This window comes from Ambystoma mexicanum, chromosome 1q (genome assembly GCF_040938575.1).
Source record: "Ambystoma mexicanum isolate Mex_15411 chromosome 1q, UKY_AmexF1_1, whole genome shotgun sequence".
Lineage (NCBI taxonomy): Eukaryota > Metazoa > Chordata > Amphibia > Caudata > Ambystomatidae > Ambystoma > Ambystoma mexicanum.
In genome coordinates, this window is record NC_090922.1 from 187,007,451 (window position 1) to 187,029,394 (window position 21,944).

At 48.4% G+C, this 21,944-nt stretch overlaps 1 protein-coding gene across 1 annotated transcript in view; it reads left to right on the forward strand.

Moving 5' to 3' along the window:
* Positions 1–367: 367 nt before the first annotated feature.
* Positions 368–21,944, forward strand: part of LOC138554053 (uncharacterized) — an 887,754-nt gene continuing 866,177 nt past the window's right edge. Inside the window, exons 1-2 of the mRNA XM_069642576.1 lie at positions 368–607; positions 2,144–2,316. Of these exons, the coding sequence (XP_069498677.1) occupies positions 368–607; positions 2,144–2,316 (413 nt within the window). The remainder of the gene's footprint in view (positions 608–2,143; positions 2,317–21,944) is intronic.

Sequence of the window (21,944 nt, forward strand, 5' to 3'; positions counted from 1 at the left end):
GTCAAGGAGGCTGTTGCGGCTCACAGATTAACCTCCAACGGTATCACCCAAATATCGCCATTTCGAATGCTGAGGGGGACGAGAGCAGCATCCACACTGGTACCACCATGGCTGACCAGAGTAAGAGAAGATGATGAAGTAGACATGGCTGAAGTAGTGTCGAGGCTGGAAAACAGCAAAGCATGGATGAAGAGATGGAATGATCAGAGAAGAACGACCCAAGGCCACGAAGTTGAGGAAGGCGATTGGCTCAAAATACGACTACCGAAGAAAGGATCTAATGACAAGTTTGAAGTTCAGTCAACCAATAAAAGTTGTCCACTGAGGGACTAATCACGTTCACTCAGATGATGGCAGCAGGTGGAACATGGAGCATGTGGTGATGTTTGAGAAGCATCGCGAAGCGGAAACAACCGAAGAGGAATTCACCCCTTGTAAAAGCCCTGACAGAGATGCCACAAGAGAGCGAGAACTAGAAATCCCCATGAGAGAAATCACAGAGGGAGAGACAGAAAGAGAAGCATCGGAAACATCCCATGAAGCGAGTCAAGCACACGACACGGGTGGTAGAAAGGAAGATCGTCCGAGAAGGGAGCACAGAAGACCGGTGAAGTATGATGACTTCGCTGTGTTATGAAAGGGAGGTCTGTTGGGACGTTGCGGGACGCACTACGGCGTCGTCTCACAAGACTTCCTGCGTGACCCGGCGAGAGCGAGCAAAGTATGCGCAGAAACAATTAGGAAGGTGAGAATGAGACAGAGGTAGTTGTGCTCCCAGCGCTCCTCCTATGAGAGGATCTAAAAGACGAATATTGGACACCATCACTTGCCATGTCCTAAATTACTTACTTGCCTCAGTTCCTGGACATTTAAAGAACCAGTAGAAGGTCCTGGTTACCTTGCAACGGAAGATTTGTGTTGAACCTTGTAAATAAGAAGATTCTCACACTGGTTGCTGTGTTTCAAAGTGGATTTTAATGTCCCTAGTGTAGACACATTGGGCCTCATTAGGACACTGGCAGTCGCGGAATGAACGGTGCCAGTAAGGGACCGGCACTGTTCGTTCCGGGCCGCCTCATTACGAGGTCTGCTGCGGGTCCTGCTCAGGACGCCTGGCCAGACCAGGCGTCCTTAGTGGGACCCGCTAGCAGACCAGGATGCTAACAACGGGCCCGTCATTAACGGGCCCATTGTTAGCATCCTCCCCATTCCCATTGAGCCCTATGGGGCTCAAATGGGAATGGGGATTCATTTTTACCGTAGCCCAGTAAAGGGCAATTACCGGGTCCGCCAAGGTCTGCATGACCCGGATATTGCCCTTTTCTGGGCTCCAGTAAAAAATCATTACCAGCGGCAGCCGTGCCCTAATAAGGGCACGGCTACCGCCAGGGTCGTAATGAGGCCCATAGTCTAAAAAGGTGGTCATTTAAAGAACCATTCTACTTTCAACTGCTGAATGTTGTTACAGAAATAAAGTTGTTAGTCCAACAGGCTGATCCCCTTTTTTATACAACAATCCGTGAGTACTGATTTGTTCCAAAAGAATTGAAAGACTTTCATTAGAACTTTACATTTTTTAAGTCTCCTATCATCATTGTTCAGTAAAGACACCCTGAAGGTTCTGGTATACTTGATAGAACCTTTTCTTTTAAGCCTGTTGCACGATCTTTGTGCTACTGTGCCAGGCTACTGGAAAGATAAATTATGCTGGAGACGATGTTACATTTTGTGTGCTTTCCTCACCATTACTGTAGGCATGCTTTCTGCTTTTAGGTACGATATGATGGTCCCCTGCTGGGGAAAACTTAGGTGGCCTTCAATAATTGCCTTTCTCTAAGCCCAACCTTTCCTGCATGGAAAACTACATTTGTTATGAATAGGTTTAAATAGATTATACATGTTAGGGAGACCCCAATAAATGTGAACTAGCAATGCAGTTAGGAGCATTTCTTTTGAAGCATCACAAAGGTACGGCCTTGCTTCAATGATGGAGAACATATGTGCTTCCTTGATTTAATGATGGAGAACTATAATTGCAGGTAAGAAGCATTTCCTTTGAACTATCACAAATGTACTTCCTTGGTTCCTGTCCTTGCCACTGAATTTGCGTTATGCTGCTTTTGTAATTTATCTACCCGTACAGAGTATTAGGCAAGAGTTGGAGGAGCGAAGTGGAATCTATCTGCAGAGGCTTACCTACCTGGCTGAATTGAAGAGGAAATGGGAAGAATACTTGTACAAGCTGAGGATTGGACTTCAAAGGTTTAAACAGCTGGATAAAAAAGAGAAAACAGCTTCCATGTTTACCAGAAAAAGGTATAGCAAACACATTTTACCTTTCCGAAAAACAAATGCATTTTCTAAGAATTACTTTTATTATACAGATGAGTTTATTACACAGTCATTAAAGGAATAAGTAGCACTCATTTATGGCAAGTGCACAACGGATAACAGTAGGAGGAAGAGGAACAATTGCATGACAAAAGAATACAAGTATTATTATTAGACTGAGAGAAACTGATTTATTATAAGACCCCAACATTTATAACTAGGTGTGGATGATTTATTTGTCAAAACAGCACGGGCATTTCTGATAATAGCACTACTACTTGACTAAAGATTACTAATAGTTTTTCTTTTGTCCTTCTTTTTGACCCTTTGGTCACAAGAAAGGACGCGACACCGGTTCTAAACGGACCTTCTCTTTATTTCGTCAGTTCACTTCAACATACAAGGAGGAACTAACCGTTCCTCTCTCAAGGCTCCTCCCATTCCTTCTCATCCTCCCACTTCCCACTCTGCGCCCTGGCTTTCCCTTAAAGGCGCTGAGCCCAATAACATCACCCCCCGACAAATGTTCTGAGGTCGTGTTCAGCATTCTTCCACAAGGCGCGTGGGCCTTCATATCACCCGCTGCGGGCGAGTATATGAGTCACATGTTCACGGAGTATCCGGGCCTCTGGGCAGTTCCAGTGGGGTGTTTTCTATTCCCTGCTGCGGCGTCCACAGATCATCTCGGGTTTTCTTCATGCCTGGCTCACATTCCGCTGGTGGTGTGCCCCTGCTCTTCACTTTTAATGAGATGCTTGAACTGTGAGCTGTTCCTTGTTATTTCTTGAGCCGCATTCTGTGCCGTCACCATGGACCCGTTAAGGGCTGTTACCCTGAAGGGGCTTGGCGAGTACCTGGGGGTCCGTCTTCCTTTTAGTTGTCTGTCTCACCAGGACTTCGTGCCCCATCAAGAACTCTTTGGGCTCGGCTCTCCTTCTGTGGTCTGTGTCATGCTTGGCCCGTTCCTTCCCAATGGTGTCTCTCAGAATGACTTCTTTGTCAGCTCCCTCTCGATCACCTGTGTTTCTCACAAGCCTGGTGTGGACTTTCTACTGCATCATTATTTCCACCGGTGACTTGTTGGTGGCTTCATGGGGAGGTGTTCCGCTAGTCCCTGAGCATTCTGCATAAGGCCTGGTGCAGGTTTGTGGTTTCAACGTGTGATCTCTGGATGGTTTTATTGATTGATGGCATGAAGCGCTCCACCATCCTGTTGGCTTGGGGCTATCTGGGCTTGATTTTTTGGTGGGGGAAAACCCATTTGTCTTGAAAATGCTGTGCAGTCATGCCTGTTGAACTGGGGCCCATTGTCTGACTTGATTGTGCGAGGTATGTCCCATTCACTGAGCACCTCATCAAAAACGGCAACTACCGGGGGGTATGCAGTGGTCGCCACTTTCTTCACGATGGGGAACCGGGAGTATTCGTTGATGAATACGAGCAGATAATCTCCTGACTCCATAGGCCCATAGAAGTCAACTGCTACTCAGTCCCATGGTCGCTCTGGTATGTGGGTTGTCTGCAGTGGTGTGAGGGCCTCTGCTTTCGCGGTGCACTGACATGGCAAACAGCTCTTCACCCAACTGTCCACTAGTGGGTCCATGAATGGAAACCAGACATTGCATCATAGCTTTTTCTTCGTATTGTTAGTCCCTCGTGTGCTGTTCAGATGACTTCGGCCTTGAGGGTGACGGGATGACTAGCTTGTACCCTCTCAGCAGTATTGAGTGGTCCTTGACCACTAATTCATTATGTACATTTGCAAGTCTCTCTAGTTCGTATTTGCTCACCCCCGGGTGGCTTTTGATGGCACAGCGGTAATTCATCCATTTGTTGTAGTTTGTGAGGGCGATGGCCAGGACCATGGATGGGTCCACTGCCAACGTGCTTGCAACGGCATCCAATGACAGTGCAGGTGGCAGGGCGTTGGCTGCAATGTAGTTGATGTATTTGGTGTCTCCTTTCCTTGTCGTTGGGGCATCTATCGGGTGGCGCGAGATGCAGTCTGCTGGGTTCTGATCACCCCCCCGGTCTGTGGATAATTCTGTAGTCGAATTCCTGCAGTCTGATGCCTCATCTCTCAATTCTGGGCGGCATATTTGTGCGAGGGTTACCATATAGTGATAGTAAGGCTGATGGTCAGTTATCAGTGTGAAGCTCTTGCCAATGATGAAATTGTGAAAATGTTCGCACCCCCAGACAGCCGCGAGGCTCTCTTTTTTGGCCTAGGAGTAGGTGTAACGCTCACCTGATTCCCACAGAGGCACCGACCTGTTCTGGACTGCTATGACCTCTTCTAAGGTGATGCGCAGGACTCGGAAGACGGACTGGACCGGACCCCCAAACCTCGCCTGTCTGGCCCGTAGAAGAATCCTTCTGTAGATGGAAAAGGGGATTAACTGACTGCTTGATAATGTGTCGGATTCCCCCCCTCACAATCCTCGAACCCCCTCCGCGATTCCACGTAGAGTCTCACCTTAGAGTCTGAAAGGACGAGCTCTCCATCCTGCTTCCGATGCAGGGGCGCGTTGATTTCCAGTTACTTCACTGGATCTCGGGTTTGGTGAGTATTCAACTCCGCTTGACTTTTCCGATATGAGGCCGTAAGTATTCAGTTGCAAAAGTTCAAGCCTTAATTGTCCGTTGTCCTTTTCTCTATTTCAGATGCAGGATGAAGAATACACGTTGAGGAATGGATTCGCCGAAGGTAAACTCTGGTGAGTCTTTTTGATGGATGGTTCCCTTAGTGATCTTGCTTTCACCCACTTATGCGTGTGTCTTTTTCCCCCTTAGGGGCCGGGGTACGGAAGTGCCAAAGAAGCAGCGCCGACCCAAGGTGAGGAAAGATTGTCCCAACAATAATCAGGTAAGTCTTAAGGTGGAAGAATCAAGCCTTCCTCAATCTGTTCCTTCGCTCACCTTTGTTTTGTCTCTTTTTCTCCTTAGGCGCTGAAAGGCGACGGATGGTGCCAATGGTCGCTGAAGAGCCCGAGGGCGCCTCGTGAAGGTGAGTGAAACGCAGCGCTGCAGCGAGCTATGCGATGCGCTTCTAAAAATAATGTCTTTTCTCAGGATCGTCGGAGTGATGGTTCCGGACTCCGGATGGAGGTAGGTAAAGTTCTATTATTCACCTTTCTCTCCTTTCCTTCCTTTTCAGGTGTTCCAGGTTGCAGGCGGGCGTGGCTGGAGCCAGGATGCAGGAGCAGACACAGTGAGCGTCCAGCTGCTAGATGCAGAACAACGCGAAGCGCGAGCTGCTGTCTGGGCGTGGTTTAAATAGCCCCCAAAGTAGTTCCAGGTAAGTATTCTTCCTCAGCCACGCCCGAGTGGTAAAATAGTCCCATAGGTAAAATAGTCCCTTTTAGACCTCAAGGAGGTCTGGATCCGGCAGCATGGTCTGCATCAGGTAAGTCCATCCAAGCACTCCCATAATGAGCCTGGCGCCTATGGTGCCAGGACTGATGCCTTCTATGAGCCTGGCGCCAAAGGTGCCAGGACAATGTCCAAAGAGCCCTATAAGGGGTTGCTGGGTCCCTCCCTGGGGACATGATGTCTGCTTTCGGGGACGCTGGTCCTGAACTGTCTTCCCGGGAGTAGGCATCATGACAGCGGGTTGATTCTGTGTGCGAGAGTGCCCAGCTCGCGTAAGCGACAATGTGCCTGGGTGTGTGTCTTCTCCGCTGGTCTGGGCAAATATGGCACCCAGTCCTACCGGGCTGCCATCTACGATGATCTCCATGTGCCACGTGGGGTCAAAGTATGCAAGTCGTCAGGCCTCTGCAAGTGCCTTTTTGATGTTTTTGAATGCCACCTGGCATTCCTCCGACCAGAGAAAATCATTGTCCTTTTGTAGTAGTCTCCTCAGGGGCTCAGTGTGGGTCGCATAGTGCAGGATGTACCTCATGCAGTACCCGGCCATGCCGAGGAAAGACCTTACGTCTGCCACTTGGGTCGGAGCTTGGAGGTCGGTGATGGTCCTGACTAGGTCGGGGTCATCCCTTGGTCTGAAAAGATGTGCCCAAAGAATCTGAGTTTTTTTTTGTTGAATCTGCATCAGTCCAAATTCAGTGTCAGGCCTGCATTGTGTAAGGCGTCTCAGGTTTCCAACAGGGCTGCGCCGTGCTCCTCCTGTGATGTGCCAAAGACTAAAATGTCATTGCTATAATTTAGCGCTGATTTGATTGGGTGGATGACTTTCCTAATGGCCTCCTGAAAAATGTCTGCGGAGGAGGAGATGCCAAAGTTCAACCGGCGGTATCGAAACAGTCCTTCATGTGTGGTGAATGTGTGATACTTCTCGAGCCCGGTGTAGTATGAGTTGGTGGTACCCCTGTATGAGGTCTAGCTTGGAGAAAGTTTTTGCTCTGTTCAGCTGAAGTATCATGTCCTCGATACACGGGCCTGGGTGTCGTTTTCGCTGGATGGTGGTGTTGGCCATTCTCATGTAGGCACAGAGGGCCTCATTAGAACCAGGCGTCCTTAGCGGGTCCCGCGAGCAGACCAGGATGCTAACAACAGGCCCGTCATTAATGGGCCCGCTGTTAGCATAATCCCCATTCCCATTAAGCCCTATGGGGGCTGAAATGGGAATGGGGATGTACCGGGTCCGGGTTCCCTAAATGGGGGAAATACCGGGCCCTCCAAAGTCGGAATGGCCCCGTATTTCCCCATTCAAGGAACCCAGACCCGGTACCCGGAATGGGGGTAGCCATGCCGCAAAAAGTGGCATGGTTACCTCCAGGGTCGTAATGAGGGCCAGAGTCTTATTCGGCCTTCTCCTTTCGGGACAATTACTAGTAGTGAAACCCACAGGGTGGGTCCAGTGGCAGGTTATATGGTCTCACTGTCGAGTAGTTGATCTAGTTCTTGTGACATAGCGTTCTGAAGATGGAAACCCACTATTTCATCAATATGCAACTTGACAAGTGTTCCTTTGAGTTTTCCAAGCCCTTTGCATAGGTCGGGAAATTTAGCTTCGGTCACCTCCTTTGTGATAGCGCCATCTACCTCCGGGTTTCTGCTGATTGCGCATATTGTCTCTCCGTTGGCCGAAGGAGCTTTGGTTGATTGGGTCACGTCCCCTTCCTGGAATCGAATGCTATGAGTCGAAGGCAGCGCGCTGTGTGGTAGCTGAGTATGCAGCGGCCTTTCGTGGGGCTTCTTATGACGTGGATGGTGGTGTCAAGTGTTCGCCCATTGTGCTTCAGTCTCAGATGAAATTGGCCGATCGAGTGTAGGGGCCATGTTGCGCCCCATTGGAATATCCTTGTGTCGTTCCTTTTGAGTTCCGGTCACTTTGGTATCTGTGGGAACTCCTGTTCCCCCATGATATTCACTGTCGCGCCTGAGTCGATCAGGAAGCAATAGAGCCTATTTCCTATGTTGACAGAGATCCTGGGTGCCTCTCTCGCATCTCGATCATCCTGGATGAGATTGATTCATTCACCAAGTTGAGTCTGGCCATGTTAAGTGTCATAGTCATAGTGAAAGTAGTACTGTTGGTCCCTGTATTGCTGACATGGGTGCAGGGGTTCATCATATTTGTTGCCGTACCTGGCGTAAGGGTTGTGCGAGTCATATCTTTGGTTCAGGTCTTCGGGTGGCGTATCCTCTAGTGCCCTTACGTATCTTCTTTGACCTTGGTAGCGCGTCGGTTTGAACCTTTGTGAGTACCCTGATGGTGGGGGTTGCCGGCTATATGGCCTTGCCTGCGGTTGAATGTACGGTTGTGGAGTGGGAAATGGTATCCCTTCCCTGCAGACAAACTGAAAATGTCCTTCCTTGCCACAGTTGGAGCACTTTTGTGTATGGGCTGGGCATGTCCCAAAGTGCAGGAAATTCATTCCACACAACGGTAGCATTGTCTGTGTGTCCTGGGCGGTATCTGCCCGCTTGGTCTTCCCACAGACATCCCCCGGTCTCCTGGTCTCTGTGGTTGGGGTTGGATCGCAGTAATTGTTTCGCTTTTTTTGTGTTTGGGACCCGGGTTTCCTTCGATGGAGGCAGCTTGGGCATCGACCCTCTCGGATATTCTGGTTAATTCGCTGACTTCGTCGATGGTCAAAGGCTTTTTGAGTTGTTGCTTCCGTAAGTCGGGTGATGTGCAACCTTCAATTACGCACAGTCTGATCGCCTTGTCTGCGGAGAATAGGTGGAATTGGCAGTGGGTGCTTTTCACACTCATTGATGGTGTATTCTGGTTTCTCTGTGCACTGGTTAAACACGTAGCGTTCATAGTCATGGTTGAGAATTGATCAAGGAGGCGTAGTATATCTTTTCTTCTGGGGGTAGTCGTCAGTATGGTTTTAATAAATTTCCCCCCTACTAGATTGATCAACATGTCGCTCAGCGCAGGGGATTTATCCTCACCGGCGTGTGGGAAGCACCTTGTCGCCAGGTGTTGACCCTTTGGTCACAAGTAAGGACACGGCACCGGTTGTAAACAGACCTTCTCTTTTTTTCGTCCGTTCACTTCAACATACAAGGAGGAACTAACCGTTCCTGTCACAAGGCTCCTCCTCTTCCTTCTCATCCTCCGCTTCCCGCTCTGCACCCTGGCTGTCCCTTAATGGCGCAGAGCCCTATAACACTTCTCTCCCTTCTTCACAACCTAGTAAGGATGTTCGTCCACCACTGGCCAAGCTACTAAACATTTCTAAAAGATCTGCTGTCAATTCAAATATTCTCGAATGAGCTCTGTGCACTTCCTCCCCTCACACACATTCTTTGGCCTCAAAAAATAAAGCATCCAACCCTTACAATTTGTTTTCCATTTTCTCTTCATTTTGTCCCCACGCAAATCAATTTTGCCACAGCCGCCCCTCCTTTCCTGTCAGCTGTCCTACCTTGTCACAATCTTTGTTCGTTTGGCGGTGCATTTTTATTCTCAAAACTCTTTTGTAATATGTCTTTGAAAAGTTCTTCACTTATGCTCACACTCCAGCTGTTCTGTTATTAATGGCACCTCTTTCACCACATGCCGCGTTCAAGTTGTGTATTAGTTGAAGTGGGCATTTTTCCAAGACTGTCCATTAGTGCGCCTCTCTGATGTGCCTCTGTAATGTCCCTCTGGTACCTTATGCTGCTGTTTAGCGTTGAGGTGTTTGAGAACATGGCTGTCAGACTTATGTAAAAGGGGTTCTAAAAACCTCAGGGTCATCTTCGACTCCACACTCTCCTTCTCTCCTCACATCTCTGATGTCTCGAAGAAGTCACACTACCAGTTCACCTCCTCAGAGGTATTCTTCCTTTCCTCTCCTTCCCCCAGAAGCTCACTGTCTCCAGAGCTCTGGTTCTCTCTAGGCTGGACTATTGCAACAGCCTCTTTCTAAATCTGCCTGCTTCTACTCTCTGCCCTCTGCAACTCATCCAGAACAGGACTGCAAGACTTGTCCTTGGCCTCAAGCCCAGGGATAGTATCTCCCCAGGACTGAAATCTCTGCACTGGCTCCCAGTGGCTGTGAGGATTAAGTTCAAAACCCTTGGCATTGTCCACAAGGCTTTCAACTCTCTCTTCCTAAATATCTTCCGTCTCGAGCTCTTCGCTAATCCGCCTCAAACTCCCTCAGGGTCAGTCGCTTCTCCAAGCAACGAGTTGGCGATAGACCTCTTTCTTCGGCTGGGGCCTCCCTCTGGAACAGCCTTCCTGCCTCCCTGAAACGTGAGTAGAACCATCTCCGGTTCCGGAAGCACCTCAAAACCTTTCTCTTTGCTTCTGCTTTCTCTCCTCCTCTCCCCTGCTGAATTTCCTGGCTGAAACTGAAACTGCACTGGTTACATGGCCAGCCTTTGATCTTGGGTCCAGGTCCCCTGCCCCGCCAGTCGCACACCAGCACTGCCTTCCTGGCAACCCCCGCACTTGGGGACTGTTTTCTGTATCCCTACAGTCCCCCTACCAGCACTTGACACCTGATGTCTGCACTTACCCTTGCACTTGCCACCAGCTGGCCGTACTTTGATTTATTGTCATTTATTCTATTTATCCCATGTATTGCACTGTCCCCTCCCCCATGCACTGTCCCACTTCCCCCTTCCCATGCACTTGCGCGATCTGAATGACACCTGGCCCAGTAGGATCGTTGTCTCTCTCTTCCCCCTGTTCTCCCTCCCTTGCGTCGCGCCATCAAACACTTGTGTATAGGTGCGTTATAAATGCCATATCATATCATATCATAAAATATCATATCATATCATAATGGACACATTCCTCCCAAGGATTCCGGTCTTTGAAATATCCGAGCCGAATTAGTTGACACCAGAAAAATGTTTGCCCTAGTATAAGGCGCTGTTAGGCTTGATCCTCGGTAAATAACTCACATTGGTCTTGTCTCGTGCCGTGGTGTCGTCATTGGCATGCTAATGAGCCATCAGCGCCATTTTCTCCAGTTCCTTCTTTCAGCGGCAACGCATTGTAACTTGAGACATTGGCTTGTCAAGAAATTTTGAAATCAACATGTCTTCTAATAAAATAAGGCTTCAAAGCCTGTAAAACATGCAGTCAGTCAATGTCGGTGATGGATCTTCACTCCTCGTGTCTTTTCTGTTTAGGAAAAGACCATGAAACCCAGGAGTGTGGGTTCTGTTGGATGATGTCACCAAATGCACTTAATGAAAGACTGGAAAGGCTATTTATGACCTTGTCAAAATCAACCCCAGTGAATTGAGGGCCGAGAAGCCATTCCCTAAGAACATTTTGCACCAACCCCAAAATGATCAGAGACCATTCGAGAAGCTCCTCATCTTACCTGAGAAGGAGTTGTTCGGCTCTCTCCATGGAAGCATAAAAGACACCAATAGCTCTAAAGAAGCAGATAAGCCAGAGTAGTTCCCCACAGCATCATCCTCAAAGGAGGAAGGGGAGGTGTTTAGAACCTCCATGGAAAAGATGTTAAAGCTGTCCCAAGAAAATGTGAAAAAATCACTTTCTCTGGATGATAAAGAAAAAAAATAAAAGCTAGCACTGCTCCCACATACCATGAGATTGAGTTCCGGTAAAAAAGATAAAGGAAAAACACTCACTAAAAGACGTCTAAGGCAGTAGTGCCAACCACATCGTCAGCTTCAATATCTGCTCTGATGCCGTCAGCTTCAATATCTGCTCTGACGCCGACAAAAGTAATTTCGAAAACTCCATCGGCACTGTTCAAAAGGTTAAAAGAAGACTTATCGAGGAATCCATCTAAGAGCCGTCGGAACCAGACGATTCCTTCTACAAACCCAGGGACAGATTAAAACCTTGAAAACCTTTTTGAAGAGCCTTTCGGTGGCACTCTGGTTGAGGTTATTAAACCATTTTGGGGGAAACTAGCCTTATTGTCCATTGTAAATAAAGATGTCACTCAAAAACATAGTGCTGGACCTATTGATCCACAATTTTGGACCATCGTCCCTCTGCAGATAGTCTAGTTATCCAAACTACTGTGACAAGTTCCAAATCTACAGCATTCCCATCAGCGCCTCTGGATAGAGAATCCCAAAAAACTGGACCTTTTGCTGCAAGTAGCCTATGGATGAGAACCACCAATTCCTGCCTCACATTAGCAAGACACTCCCATTCCCTGTAGGAAATGGCAGATTCAGCTGCAGCTCATCTCCCACCTGAGATTCAGGATTCATTCAGACCGCTGGTGGAAGATGGAAAAAACACTGCAACAAACATGCTTGCAGTTGGGCTAGATACCATAGACTGTATTAGACGCTCAATGGATATAGCAACAATGGTGACAAGGCCCTCTTGGATGCTCGCAGCCAACTTCACTCAAGATGTGAAATCTAACTTATTTGATATGCCTTTCGAAGGATCAGACCTTTTTGGCACTAAGGCTGAAAAAAGCCTACAAAAGTTTAAGGAATCTAAGCAGGCAGCTCGGTCATTAGGACTGGACTGCCCCTTTGGAGGTGGGACCAAGCCTGATTTGCATATGGTTGTTCCACTTTTGTAATGGCTTGGCAGGTGAAGAACAATGGTCTGGAGGGTTGCCCAGAGCAATGCCAGAGGTTAAGATTTATTCTAAACCTTCCAGCCATCACCTCTTTTGTTTTGCTATGGCCCTTAGGGTTTGCCTTAGCTACCCCCATTACTACTACTACTACTACTACTACTACTATTTTTGGCAGGGGGAGATGTAGGTGGTATAATTACCTGTCAAAAGGTAGAGGTCTCACTCGAAGGCAATAACTATTCAGAAAAAGGGGTTCTACAGACCATCATGGGGTAGGGTATCTCAAAGACAAAAGCCTGCAATTGCGGTTCCTTCTGAATCTCAGGATCCAAAACGTCTCTAAATTGCTCCAAATTAAAACACGAGTCTCCTCTTGGGGGCAGGATCAGACTCTTCATAGTATAGCATGATAGAGAGGGCTACTGCCTGCCTTTCTTTAAAAAAACGCCAAAACCTCCCCTTTTTACCTTTGCCTCAGAAACCGCTTCTAGTGAAAGAACTTTCTCAGCTTCTACTGAAAGGAGCAGAGGAGCTTGTGCCAGAGGGGAAGTGGGGAAGGGCTGGTACTCCCAATACTTCTTAATTTCAAAGAAGGATGGAGGCCTCAGCCCTATTTTAGACCTGAGACTCCTAAACAAGCTCCTGCAAAAGGAGAGTTTCAAGATTATTCTGCAACAGTAATTCCACTGAAAATAGATGGATTTACCACTATAGCTGGAGGTGAATCCTCCAACTCTCCGCCCACCTCATAGTTGAGCGGTAATACCACTGCATTGAACCCGCACCGCCAAACTTGTAATGAGGCTATAGTCTGTATATGTTTGTCGTTGGGGAAACAAATTCCAAATCTAGTGCAGGGAAAAAAACAGGTAGACTCATTGCTATGCCCCACCTCCACAGTTCTGGAATGTTTGTTCTCGCTGGCCAAGTCAGGCCTTAATGTAAATTCAATAAAAGGGTACTTGGCAGCACTCTCTGTATTCAAACGCACACCAGAACAGGGTTCTTATTTTAAGATACCATTATTTATTCAATTTGTAAAGGACTTTTGGTCATGTTTCCTCCTACACCATTTGTAGTTCCTCCATGGGAATTAAACTTAGTGTTGAAATTCCTAATGGCAGCTCTTTTTGAGCTTCTGAATTCATGTTCTTTTAGGCTTTTGTCATTCAATGTTGCATTCCTGATTGCATTAACGTCTGTGAGGAGAGTTTTGGAAATACAGGCCTTATCAAGTTTGACTGAATTTATACAATTCTTTGAAGATAAAGTCTCACTGAGGAAAAAAAACCTTCATTTTTTGCAACGATGTATCGAATTTCACATAGCCCAAAGTGGCATTTACCAGTGTTTTTACCTTCCACTCACCCTTTAAAAGTGTAGCTGAGACAACATAGACTGGAAAGGATTAGAGCTTTGAAGTTTTGTCTAAACAGAAACAAAGACTTCAGAAAAATGACCAACAGTGTTTTATTTTTTTATTATGTCATAGTTCATCAGGTGAACTTTTCCCAACTTATGAATAAACTTTATCAAAATCACAATTGGAAAGTCACATCAACAACAAACAGTAATGATCATTATATAAATATTTAATAAGATTAAAAGTTAATTGCACAACTTTATCAATGGATATTTTAATGGATTGCCTTTCTCCTGCAGATTCCTCATCAGATAGATACTCCTTCCAGCTTTAGCTGCTCGGAAAACTCTTCGACAGGGGGCGTAGTGGACCTCAACTCGGCCGTCGACTAGCCTTGACTTGATGCTCGGTCGTCGGCTCCAGACGTGACGTTGGTCGTCGTACATATACTGAGTCACTACGCCCCTGTACCTCAGTTCCTTTTTTCCACATGCTCAGCACCCTGCTCGTGGGGAACACTAAGATTACAATCCTTCGATTTTTCACTCAATGTTTGTCGAATTTTTGTCATTCACCTGAGCAACCATGTACGCGCCCCGGGTCTCGTGTTTCAAGTGCTGAACAGACTGTGGCTCAGATATGCGTGTGGTACCTCGGTTCCAATCACAACTCAGAGAGTTGCACGTCTTGCAGTAAAATGAACCCGAAGTCCTTGAGGGACCGTGCAACAAAGCCTGCACTACGTCGCCCACCCTCCAAGTCACTGGTGCAGTCGATCGTTCGGTCATTGGAGGCCGAACTTTAGGGCCTCCCGCGGAGAAGGAAGAAAGGCATCAGTCGAAGACCAAGAAATGATCGCATTCCCGAAGACATTCTTCATTATCTTCCTCTCACAAAAAGAAGTGACGCCACCGTCACCGCCGCAAATCCGCTAAATCCAGCCCCAGAGCAAAATCAGTGCCAACGGCATCGGCGGAGGCTTTGGGCTCACCGCCGGGCAGAACGGTGCTGCTTTCGACGCTGGGACCGTCCCGTGCACCACAGGCACTGATTGTCGATGCGCCCTTAGCACCAAAGACATTCTTGGCGCCCATCACCAAACCGTCAACCCCAACCGCCATTGAGTGGTCTTTCATGCCGAAATGGAGATCTGATATTTTTCGGTTCCATGGCGGACATCTTTGGCACCAATGACGACGATCAGGATGATATCGACCCCATATACTCTGGAGCTGTTGGTACCGACTATTTTGTCAACCAGGCAGACCTCAGCACTTTGGTTGAGGGACTGTGCAAGGCTAGTGGGCTGGGCAAGTCTCTGGACGTCGAAATGCAACAGGCCCATTCTTATGACCATATCAATGCTAAGTTCAGGGCTTTAGTTTAGAGAGTTGTGGATACTCTGGGATTGAATACCCCAGCCCAGCCAGTGCAAGGTTATGACCTGACAGACATCCTCAATGAGGGTCCTGTTACAGAAAGGGCTATGCCTTTCAACGCAGCTATCGCCAATCCCATTGCCACCTTGTGGAAACGCTCTTGCAACATACATCTGGTCAACTCAGACCTTACTAAGAAATGTAGGCTGGCAAGAGGAGATCCCTCATTCCCCTCTTCTCACCCTACACCATAGGGACTGGAGGTACAGGCAGCCAGTGTCCACCAGACCACCCACTTCCACATCCAACTTGCCAACCGATAGGGAGGGCAAGAAAGTAGATGCCTTAGTAAAGAAAATATTTTCCTCTGGTAGCATGGCCTTGAAAGTGGTTAATTTCTCCTGTGGTTTCACTAAATACTCCAGCTTATGGAAGGCGGTTGAGCAGGCTTCCCAGTACATCCCTGAGGGGGAGATGCAGGAGGGTTTCCTGCAGTTAGTTGATGACGAAAAGCAGGTGGCAAAACAGTCTTTGCAGATGAGCCTGGATGTGGCAGACTGTATTGGATGATCAATGGGCTTAGCCACGATTCTCAGGAGGCAGTTTTACTGCACTCCTCAGGATTCTCACCCAATGTCCAGAACATCGCCTTTGATGGTGAGAATCTCGTTGATCTGAAGGCCGACGAATCTTTGGAAAAATTCAAAGAGTTCAAGCTTGCTGCGAAGTCGCTCGGCCTAGCTGTGCAACAGCCAGCCAAGCCTGCCTTTAGTTTCTCGTTGAGGGGAAGAGGCTATCCACGCTAGGTCCCCTATGGCAAGAAGGCTCAGCTCCCGCAAGCCAGGCAGGGTCAGAGGCTTTTCCCACACTCCAGAAGGAGTAGGGGGACCTCTAGAGGCCAGCAGACAGCTGCAGTAGCGGCTGGGCCGGCTCTGCCCTCAAAGGCGCTTTGATTTCTCCTCCCACGATTCCCCCGTTGGAGGACTGTTGACCGAGCACTGGGTCCAATGGTGGGAGATTACTTCCGACGCCTGGGCACTGCAGCTTGTACGGTGGGATTACTGTCTGCCTTTCTTAAAACAACCCGTGGACAGACCTCTGTTGCCTCTTTACCAACCGGAATAGGAGCTCCAGAAAGAACTACAAGCCCTGTTATTGAAGGGTGCCGTAGAAGAGGTCCCACCCGAGCAGAGACGATCAGGGTGGTATTCCTAGTATTTCCTGGTACCCAAGAAGTGGGGAGGTCTCCGTCCCATCTTGGACCTCAGAGCTTTGAACACATTTCAAAACTCAAGATGGTGACATTGAGAGAAATTCTCAATGCTCTCAAGTTGCCGGACTGACTTGTGTCCATAGATCTTCAGGACTCATACTTCCATGTGCCGATACATAAGAAGCACAGAAATTTCCTGAGATTCCTCATAGGGGACAGGCACTACCAATTCAATGTAGTGCTCATTGTGGTAGTTGCGGCTCACCTCAGGAGATCGGGCATCCATGTATTTCCATACCTGGACGACCGGCTGATCTGAGGGAAGTCAGTGGAGCAGGTTTTGCCTCATCTCTGAGACACCTGCTCACTACTGCACAGGTTGGGCTTCTCCCTGAACTTCCAGAAGTCCCACACAACGCCAGCACAGAGGCTTCAGTTTATCGGGGCAGTCTTAGACACTCGGGAAAGAGTCACCAGAGTCACCAGCATTGCATAGATGGTACAGCTTTTCCAGAATCATGCCACCTTACCAGCGGCTTCCTTCCTCCACCTCTTAGGTCTCATGGCCTCCTGCCTTTTTCTGGTGCCAGAGGCCAGGCTGCGGATTCAGTCTTTGCAATGGCTCCTGCAGGGTCAATGTTCCCGGTACTTTGGCATTTTGAGGGACATTCTCAGAGTGTCCAGGTCTGTGATCAACAACCTCTCCTGGTGGGCTGTCATCAGCAACGTGTTGGCGGGGGTACCCTTCTGGCCTCCATGGCCCCAGGCCAGGGTGGTCATGGAATGCGTCCTTGAAGGGTTGGGGTGCTTACTGCAAGGACTTGCAGGTGAGTGGCCTTTGGTCAGCAATGGAGGCAAGGCGGCACATCACCAGGCTGGAGTTGCGAGCCATCACGTTAGCCCTTAAGGCATTTGCGCCTTCTCTGAAGGGGGAAACATTTCCTGATCCTGATGGACAATATGGTGACCATGTACTACCTGAACAAGCAGGGTGGCATGTGCTCTCTCCCCCTTTGCAGAGAAGCGATGCAGCTGTGGTTCTGCCTGTTGGAGAACCAGATCTCTGCCTCTGCAGTTCCTCTGGCAGGGACGGAAAATGGCTTGGGCGGATGCTCTGAGCAGGCAGAGCATGGTCTCACATGAGTGGGAAGTGTGCCAGGAAGTCCTAGAGAAGGTCTTCTCTCTCTGGGGTACCCCAGTGGTGGATCTGTTTGCCACGGAGTCCAATAGGAAGTGCAGACAATTTTCCTTGAGGGAAATCCCAGCGAATGGCTCGCTATGGGACGCATTTCTAGTGGACTGGACTTTCCCCCTCCACTATGCCTTCCCTCCGATTCCTATCATCCCGTGGGTTCTCAGGAGGTTGAAGAGGTTTCAAGCAGCCCTGCTCCTGATCACCCCGGATTGGGCAATGAGGACTTGGTACCCAGACCTTCTGGACTTGACCATCTCTCTACCTCTCTGGTTGCCTCGTTAGCTGTATCTTCTATCCCAGTCAGAAAGCTGGGTGCTTCATGCGAACCAGGAATCCCTCAACCTACATGCGTGGTGTATAGGTGTGGCTGGGGATCTCTAACAGTCACTGTAATTATCAGCAGAGAACATTTGGGACCATCAAAGACTCCCCGCCACAAGAATAGAAGACTCAGTCATAGGGCAAAGTTACTGTGCCTCGTTATGGGTCTGGCAGTAACCCTGCCGGTGCTAACGGCGGGTTGCCACCGGACCAGTAAATATTTACCGGCACCTGAATTCCCGGTGCCACCGCGAGATTACAACTCTGGCGGGCCGGAAAGTCACGGGCCGGTAAAATGTAAGTCCCCATTGAGTCCTATAGGACTCTATGGGAATGCGGACACGGAAGCACCAGCACTGTTGTTAATGGTGCCAGTGCTTCCATAACCGGTCTGCCTACCGTGGCCAATGTGCCCAGCAGGTTCAGACCTGTCGGGCAAAGCGACTCCGGCAGGCAGACCTGTAATATGCCGGTCCAGAAACAACAGTGCCCTTAAGCTTACTGGCACGGTTGTTTCCGGACCGGCAGGGTTTGAATAAGGCCCAATGTCTTTTATGAGCAAACAAAATGACAGGCATCACACCAAAAAAACAAGTATCCTCCGGAGCTCTCATCATCTAAGCATGTGTCACCTGGTTTTTATCTCGGTATGACGTCACAAATCCAGGTTCCATCCTAGAAACCTATCACACATTTACATTGGTCAGTTTTGGTAGGCTACATATGTGAGGTATATGGGTTAGTTCTGCTATTGGATAGCCATATCTAGTGACTCCTCCTAGGACAACCTCTACTAGTATCAATCTACAATATTGCAGGGTCTGAGAGAGACTATTGGCTCTTGCAACAAATGATATCCCCATATGAAAGGTGAATCTGGATTTGGCAGAATGTGTCCTCCCATCCCTGGGACCCTGGACAGTTACCAGACTGAGTGTACCCTTTCAAGGCAATGGGAATGAACATGGAGGTGTGAAGTGTTCCCTAATGTTGCCATCTCTGATCACCTAAGCCTGGAAAAGTGCATTCAGGTGGCAGTTTGTGGGAAACACTTGTAACTTTTCCCCTTGTGTTCGACGGGAACAGTCCTCTTTGTCTACCTTGGCTGAATGGGCATTGTCCTGTTTGGCTGTGTCACGTGTGTTGAAACCACGAAATGGATCTTTCCTGCTTGTAATTATGAGTATTTTAGCCTGATTTTGTGCAGGTCGCTCATTGTCTTGGTAACTGGAACTTTCCTGTCTCCACTTGTCCTTGGCTGGGCGCCTTGTTTCTGCTCACCTCTGGCTGCAGCGATTATGTCAGCCTTTCCATGTACCTGAAGCCTGTCTCTCTTCTGTCACTCATTTCAGAGACCTATAGCTACCATATCATTCCTAACGGCTTCTCTATCTTAGTGGCAGTCAAGCATGTGCAAGTTAATATATGAACTCTCCTCTGAGATCATCGCCTAGGCCAAGATCTCCTGCTAGGGATCCTACAGCTGTGCCGTCGACCGCATCGGTCTCAGATTGGCAAGAGGACCCTTTCAGGGATTTCCCATACCCTGAAGAAGGGGAGATTACGCATGAGCCAGACACTCATAGCGAATGGGATAATTACATTGTGGAAAAGCCCAGAAAGAAAGACTCTCCAGGAGACTCTTCACCACCTTACGATTTGGTATCATGTCATACCATTATCAGCAAGGCTGCAGACTTGTTCAAATTGCTAGTCACATCATAAGAAAAGAAGTTGGTGCTTTATGAGCACAGAGACAAGCATAGGAGAACAGTCACTACGATACCTATTCTGGATACCATATGGGACTCTGGATCTAAGATATTGGCTACGCCTCTATCTACTCCTGCTCTGGTTTCAAGACCAGTGAAGAAGTACAAAGCACTAGACACAGCACCACTTTGTCTAAGGGGACACACTAAGCCAGATTCTGTCATCACGGTGGCAGCCAGAAAGGAATTGGCTAATCCATCATCGCCCTTATCAGCCTCTCTTACCATCAGGGCGGGCAATGCATTAGCCATGACAGCTTGGTTTGACCGCGAGCTACGGCTTCGTATGTCTAAACTGGCCAAACATTTACCAGCGGATCTTCAGGAGGAAGCCAGAGCAATCATATTTGATGGGGAGGCTACTTCCGATCATATGATTGACGCGGTGGTGGACGTGGCAGAATCAGGCTTTAGACAAATGGCCACGGTACTGTCTTGAGAAGACAAGCCTGGATGAAGGCTACGAACTTTAGACCAAAGGTCTAAGCTCAAATATTGACCATGCCGTTCGATGGACAAGACGTCTTTGGGAAAAAGATGGACGACCACCTCAAGGGAATAAAGACGGACACACACACAGCTTGAGCCATCAGTTCTCTTAAAGACAAGGACAAGGACTGCAGATCCTTTTGTCCCTTTCAAGGTACATTTTCCAAATACAGAGGCTTTAATCGCCCCTCCTACGGTCAAAAGACACAGGGCAACACCTTTCAGGACAACAGATACCATCATTCTTTTAGTAGATACACCCAGAGGGGAAGACGTGGCTCTACCTAGGGGAAATCTCAGGGCAAGCAGGATTGACAGATCCTGTTTTCCCCCTCCACGACACACCGCGGTGGGGGAAGAGTAAGCCGATTTTACCAACGTTGGCAGACAATAACATCGGACAAGTGGGTGTTGCAGGTGATTCGCGAGGGTCACACCATCGAATTTCTGGATCAACCTCCATCCCCTCCTCGCACCCCACGCAAAGTACATCTCTTAAAACATGTCATGTTCGAAATTCACAAACTGCTCCAAAAAGCAGCTATAGAACCGGTCCCAGGCAAACAGAAGGGAAGAGGCTTCTACTCCCGGTTCTTTCTTGTCAAAAAGAAAAACGGTCAGTGGAAACTGATACTGGACCTGAGAGCGCTCAACAAATTCATCAAGAGCATCAAAAACAAGATGACATCCCTACAGAACGTCCTACCATGGTTAAACTGGCACGACTTCCTGGCCACTCTTGACTTGGAAGAGGCCTATTTCCACATTCCCATTCATCCTGCCCACAGACAGTTCCTCAGGTTCACAATAGGGGAGTCACATTTTCAATTCCGTGTCCTTCCGTTCGGGCTGAAGTCAGCACCAAGAGTGTTTACCAAGTGTCTTGCACCGGTAGCGGCAAAACTCAGAACAGGAATGGAAGTCTTCCCATATTTGGACGACTGGTTGATAAGGGCAAGCTCATTCAAAGTCACGAGCGTAGCTGTTTCAAAAATGATAAACCTCTTAAAGGGGTTAGGTTTTTCAATAAACGAAGCAAAATCCTGCCCAGTGCCCAGAAAGACAGTACTCTTTCTGGGTGTGGACCTCGACACCAGCATACCCACGGTAAGACCATCGGCAGACAGAATAGCAGCTATTCTCCACTTGACCTCATGGTTCCAAGACAACGTGGCAGTCATGGTACGCTCTTTCAAATCTCTCCTGGGCATGATGTCCTCATGTATATTTCTCATACCAAATTGCAGGCTTCACTTGAGGCCAATCTAGTAGACCCTGGACCGCCAATGGAAGCAAGCACGCAGGTCATGGGAGGATACCGTCCAGCTACCAACGACCTTCCACAAGGCATTTTGATGGTGGGGTACACCACAAAACCTGTTAAAGGGAATGCCTTTCCAGGCCTCGACATCTACACTTCTCCTCAGGACAGATGCATCTGTATCGGGCTGGGGGCACAACTAGTGGCCCTCCAAACCAAGGGTACTTGGTCTGCCCAGGAGTCTCAACTACACATCAATGCTCTGGAGCTTAGGGCGATACGGTGGGCACTGAAGACCTTCCTGCCGGTATTAGCCGGGCAAGTAGTGACCATCCAGATAGACAACACAACCTCCATGCATTACACGAACAAACAACAAGGCACGAGGTCAGAGATTTTGTCTCAAGAAGCTCAACAGCTATGGACATGGGCCTTACATCGCAAAGTCCAGATCAAAGCAGAACACCTTCCGGGAGTGGACAATGTCCTAGCAGACAAGTTAAGCAGGGACTACACGACATTCCACAAATGGGAGCTAGACGAAACCGAAGTCCAATTAATATTTTACGAATGGGGTCATCCGCAGATCGACCTTTTCGCCACCAAGGCCCACAAGAAATGCCACAAATTTGCCTCCATGTATCCACAGCATCTTTCAAAAGGAGATGCGTTCTCAGTG